Source organism: Anoplophora glabripennis, unplaced genomic scaffold (assembly GCF_000390285.2).
Source record: "Anoplophora glabripennis isolate ALB-LARVAE unplaced genomic scaffold, Agla_2.0 scaffold231, whole genome shotgun sequence".
NCBI classification, from domain to species: Eukaryota; Metazoa; Arthropoda; class Insecta; order Coleoptera; family Cerambycidae; genus Anoplophora; species Anoplophora glabripennis.
The window spans coordinates 173,322-179,800 of record NW_019416343.1 but is presented as its reverse complement, the minus strand read 5'-3'; the positions used below and the strand labels follow the sequence as shown (position 1 = coordinate 179,800).

The 6,479-nt window shown below is 31.9% G+C and overlaps 1 protein-coding gene across 1 annotated transcript in view; it reads left to right on the top strand.

Moving 5' to 3' along the window:
- Positions 1-6,479, top strand: part of LOC108905489 (serine protease 7-like) — a 23,677-nt gene that overhangs the window by 13,296 nt on the left and 3,902 nt on the right. Inside the window, exons 4-5 of the mRNA XM_018708362.2 lie at positions 1,814-2,001; positions 2,146-2,232. Of these exons, the coding sequence (XP_018563878.1) occupies positions 1,814-2,001; positions 2,146-2,232 (275 nt within the window). The remainder of the gene's footprint in view (positions 1-1,813; positions 2,002-2,145; positions 2,233-6,479) is intronic.

Sequence of the window (6,479 nt, the reverse complement as noted above, 5' to 3'; positions counted from 1 at the left end):
AGCGTTTTTCTCGAAAACGGTTAGATTTATCGAAACAAATAAAGTATACCTTTTTTATGTCAAAAGGTTAGGAGAACAAAAATATTGAGTCAAATTTCGCATAAAGTGTAGCACAAAAAAGTTGGAACTATTCAAATCAAAATAAAGGATCGTATGTGGCGCCCTCTACAAAATGCGAAAAAACGGTGGGAAAATTTATAATCCTCATCCCGAAAAACCCCCATATACGAAATTTCGTTAAAATATTATGAGTGTGGCGAAAGGTATTGCAAAAAACAGCAAATAAAATTTAACTTTAACACCCTGTAACTCCGTTAATAATCAGTTTTGGAAAAAATGTTATAGAAAGAGGTAGCATTTATTTTCGGTCTAGAATTATCCCCTGAATTTTTTGCTCATCATTTCCGGACACCCTGTATATATAATATGTCCGAGGCGTCCAGAGACGCCTGTGAATGAGTGGCCCCTCACACACAAAAACATGCCCAGCCTTATATTCTTTGAATATTTTATACTAAATAGATATAATATATATAAGTATTTTTTCATAGTATAATTCATTATTTTTTCAAAATTTGGCATAAAAAATGTTTTTAACCACCGTGATTCTTTAATATTGTATGTATCACAAATTCTTGCTATAAAAAACGAAAAATTTGAATATCTTACAAACAGGAGTAGCTAGGATTTCAATTCAAACTGATTTTGAATCTATTTTCAAGTACAAATACATCACCGTGTTCAGTTTTTGCCGTCATTTTTATGCGAAATAAAGTTGCTTCCTGCCCACCGTGGTGATGCATTAGGGCGTAACATCTTTAAGGTGTTTTTTCTTAAAGAGAACACTGTATATTTTTACAAATTAGTATCCTACAGAAAATTCTCTTTCCTGCGATATTTTTGTTTTTTTATTCGAAGTTATTTGAAAAAATAAGATAATTTTCGCTGGGCCAGGGTTCTGTAAATCTATCCACTGTGCAGATACTATCAGCAATTAAGAAAAAATATTTTGTAGACATGCGGACCAAAGATGTGGACAAACAACAAAATAGCAAAATCTATAATTTTGTACAGAGTGTAGCGAATTTCGAAGGACATTTTCTCGATTTATTTAAATGGAACACCCGTTATATTATTTTATTTTTGGATTAATATGTTAATTACCTACAACTTTTGTAAATAATACCGTATGCCTAAAATCGCTATTTTCGGAAATATTTCCACTTTTCTAGCAAAACCCCTTTAATTTTGCGAATTTTACTTTTTATTACTCTAGTCGGCCATGAGTTTGCCATCAAATAACAAAATGTATAAGTTATCCTTTATCCGCCAACAGTAAGAAAATTAAAATTGTTAAGCTAATTGTTTTTGTCCAGGGCTAACTTGATGGTGAAATTGATAAAAACTATAGAAAATCACAAATACCTTAAAATGTTGTCAGGTCGGGTGGAAATTGTATATTTTTTTCGTAATAATAAGTTAGTAAATTGGCCAAACAACAGAAAAATGCTAAATTTAATGATTAAAAGTAGATTTTAACAAAATTTAAAAATATAATAGTTTTATCAATTTTTTGTCAAATTTTAACAGGATTTTAATGTGCAACTTTTAAAAAACTTTTACTCATGACATGGATCATTGTTTCGTCGCGTTATCATTTTTATAATATAACCTCAACATTTAGTTCTTGAGGGAGAGACAATAAAGTGTTCGAAAGCTTGAACTGAATAAAGAGTCTTCTTAGCTAAATTGACTGACATACCCGACTAAATTCCAAAATTCTCAGTAATAATATCTATACATTATTTTTCAGAGAGGTCGTTGTATTGGGAGAACACAATACTAAAACAGAAATTGATTGTTCGGATAAGGTATGCGCCAAACCAAATCAGATCAGAAGAGTTGCCAAGGTAGTCTACCACCCGCAGTATAATCCTACAGATTTAGGGCAATACAATGATATCGCTATTATCCATCTCAAAAGAGCGGCTAAAATGTCAGGTAAAAAAAATATAATTTGTTTTATACTTCATATTCCTTTGTGTTCTTTTTAGTATTATTCCATTTTTGCAAATTTAATCTTCCAATATTGTACTCGTATTTTTTTTAGTGTGACGCGACGAATAACAATCTACCTTATTTCAGATTTTGTGCAACCTATTTGCCTCTCTAAGGATGATGTTGCAGTACCATCTAAGTATTACTTAAGTGGATGGGGCAAAACAGAAAAAGGTATGTTGAAAATTATTTTAGTTTACTATTAATGGATACGAATGGTGCTGTAAATCATTACTAATTTTTTTTAATGGTGTGATGTGTATTCAATTTATACTATTTTAAGACTACTGGCAATGGTTCAAGCGTAAGTTTAATCTCTCTCAGAGAATAGTTTGCAATATGCGATATTTTTATGAACAACGTGTATATATTTATGATTAACATCACAAGATCGTAATCTACATAAATATATGCTGACAAATTTTCGATTATTTTGATGGCAACACTTTAATAAAGTCCAGTACAATTTTCTATCTAAAAAGCTATAATTATTACCTACTTTAAACATAAAATATGTAGTTCTAAAGTAAAGTTAGAAAAGATTACTATTTTGATTAGTAGGGTTCATCAAAATTACTCAAAATAATACATATTAAAGGGCGGAATGATAACTTCGTTAAATCCGATGTTCCTAAATTGGCAGGATCAACAACAACCGATAATAGTGGATATCCACTTTAGTATAAATCTGCGAATCATAAACTCGCTTTGTTTGTATCTAAGGAATCATGTATGTATTTACGGAAAAATATACATAAAAAATAAATAATAATATACAGGCTGTAACTTTGAGTTGGGGTCATATTTTTACAGAGGCTTCTTTTGACGTTTAGAAACACGTATCAATAGATATTTTGTTTAATTCGATCGTAAAAACTAATTTTTTTTAACCCCTTTTAGTAATTTTCATACCCCGCCGCTGGACAAACTAGTGTAACCTCAAATAACGCCGAGCCACAGCATTAGCCGCGAGAATGAGTGAGTGTTCGCTACAAAAACCAAGTAAATTCGCAAAAAACTCAAGCAGTAATCAATAACGAAAAAATTAAATACACGAAAATTAATAGTCTGTTTGCTGACATGAACTTTATAACACTTCAAAGCTCGCATAATCTCCACTTTTAACTATGTAGACCTCAGGATGCCAAATCGGTTTGGAATTTAATAATGAATTATATTCTGTTTAAATATAACTTAAAAATTAACTTAAAATTCACAGTTAGATGTACTTTCTTCAAATGCGGAACAACTTCCCTTCCCTTTGTCACCGTTGACCGACACTATCTCCCTCCGCATGCACTGTGGGTTGCCAACAATTCATGTATTTGTGATACATGAATATTACAGTGGCGGCGTACACAAGAATTAAAGTGTATTTTAAAAACTAATTTAACTTGACTATTTATTTGATTAAAAAAAAAATTCAGACTCATATTCAGGGGAACATGTGCAATTACTCTTGAAAAACTGACCCCCCCCACATAAAGTTACACCCTGTATATAAAAATATATTAAAAATTCACATAATTATCGCACTGTATTATAATTTATTTAGAAAATAAGACTAACTTCAATCTATGTCACACGTTACCAACAAATAATAGTTAAAATGTTTTATAACTCTAATACAATTTTGATAAATATTTATAAAATCTCAAAAGTTCGTGGATTTTTTACAAAAAGGAAAAGGAAGAATAATTACTGAACAATAGATTCTATTCAGCATTCATCTAAGCGATGCTGTTATACCGATCATGTAAATGCGTTTTACATAAAGTAAATATTTGCCAGATTAAGGAGAGACGCAGTTTAACGTAAATAACATCGCTTTGAATATAAACAAATGCGTGATGTTAAGGCGGTATATATCTGCCTTTTCCGTTGATTAACGCACCCACATGTTGAGCAACACATTATGTAAAACCGATCATCAAAAATGTAAACCCCATTTCATACAGATTCCGACAATCAGCGTGCTTATTGACAACATACCGAGATTGGTATTCCTTAAGGCGACTACACAAGAACGTATATGATTTAAGATATGAAAGTACGTTCAGTAATGCACAACTAAGAACTTCACTGCATCCAGCACGCTAAGCAATAAATACGTTATTTTAACATACCTTTCTTCTCAAAAAATCATCAACAGACGCATATACAAGTCTCAACATGCATTTCAGTGTGCTGATGCAAGTAACCTCATTAAATAAATTTTAATAGCTTTACATCTATGTTGTATACAGTGTGGACCATTTTCGTGATGCATGTATCTGAGAAAATATAACACATAGGTAACTGGTTAAATAGAGAAAGTTTTAGACAATTCTGTTGTACACTTAATGGCCCATGTAGATTGGTTCTAGTTCTTCAGGTTTTTGAGTTATTTTGAAAAGATCACCTGCAACTTTTTTCTTTAGAAGAATTTTTAAATTCTGGAAACACTTTTTCACAGCAAGTTTTTTTGAAGAATATCACTGTACATTTAGATTTTCATTGCGACGTTTCGTTTGCGTGAAACCATCAGCAACCTTCTTTCTTCTTATGGGCGCTATATTGAATTTTAAGCTGAGCAAATAGAGCATTTTTTGGCTTTTCAATTACACAGTGTGTCCACGGATGGAGTTGAAAAGAGGAGAAACTCTTTTGTTTTTGACTTTATCAAAAATTATCACTCTTTATAAAAAGTTCTGAGGTCCATTTAATTCATTTATTCCTTCTCGTATGCGCTCTTTTACTTTTACTTTACTTTTTACTTCCCTATCATGTGCAAAGTGTACGAAAAATTTATTAAGTTAGCGGGAAAATGTGTTGAGGTGGGAGGTAGCACTATGTAGAGTAAAAGTGAAAATTGAATCTTGATTTTAAAATTTGTATTAGGACATTATTTGAGGCTATAGACAAATAATAAATAATGGTACTTTTTTCTTGAGTATTTTCGTGTTTTTTTAATGTATGAGTACCCTGTATACTTAATTTAAGATGTTTGTATGACAGTCTCATTTTTTCGAGAGGCAGAACTTTTTATAAAGAGTGACATTTTTTGATAAAGTCAAAAACAAAAAAGTTTCTCCTCTTCTCAACTCCATCCGTGGACACACTATACAGGGTGTCTAACGGTGACGGCCCATTAGAATTATTTCAGAGACTACTTCGATTTGAATTTTGAAATTTTGGGATATCGGGTTTTCGGGCATGCTCTTCTCAATTAAAATAATGGCGTCCATATACCACTTCCGGTTATACCGGAAGTCGCCATCAACTTGCTTATTTTAAATGGAACACCCTATGTATTATTGCAATTTTGGATTCTACTTGTTATTTTGGGTGGACATTTATGAAGTTTCCCTATTCCTAAAATTAACCGTTTTCAAGGTATTTAATTTTTTTCAAAAAAATGGAGAGAAACAGTGACTATTTTCAAACCATGTGTATTTTATAGTAAGAAAGATAAAGCAACAATATTTATAGCGGGGATAGCTAGACCGCTAAGCTTCCCATCCATACTTTCAAAGTGCCTTAATTGCATACAGAGTGCTAGGAATTTAATGCCGAGTTTAGTTAACATCAAACCATCATAAGTCGTTTTTTTTAATGGAACACCCTGTATGTTTTTCTATATTCTGATAGACAATTTTATTCTCTTTCGAACGGTATCAGGATTCCCTATACCTATCGCTTCTAGTTTTTCAGTTATTTATTATTTTCTGTGTAATCACCTAAAATCATTTAATTTCTTGTGAGGATAGCTGTGGAATTTTTGGCAAAACTTCAAAACAAACAACTAAACTGTCACCAGTTACTTACTATTATTTATTCACAGACGTTGCAATGGGATTCTAAGAAGAACATTTACAGTTTTTAATGATATGTATATCCCAATTTTCCACCAATGAGCAGAATAAAGTTAAGAAGAATTCTAAAAAATCACAACTTCATACATAGTAATACCAATTTTAATTATGTATGTTGATAATAATAATACACTAAGATAAACAAAAATGACTTAAAAAGTCATAAACGTTCAATATGACCCCCACTAATAGCTAAGCACTTGTGGATTCTAGAGATAACACCATCAGTTACCGCTTTTGCTATTTCAGCTGCAGGCAATTCATGGAACGCTCTTCGTATTCGAGCAATCAAAGCCTCTTTTGAAGCAACGGGTTAGAATAAACTTTTGCTTTATTACTCCCCAAACATAAAAATCTAAGGGAGTGAGGTCGGGAGACCTCACTGGCCAATTCCACGGTCCTAGGCGTCTCATCCATCTATCTTTAAACATTTCAGTCAGCTGTTGATCGATTTGATTGTGACAGTGAGGTGGAGCCCCGTCTAATTGATACCAACACTTCCTTAGTTGGTCTAAAGGTATATCATCTAGAAAATCTGCCACAACCGTTTGCAAAATATTGAGATAT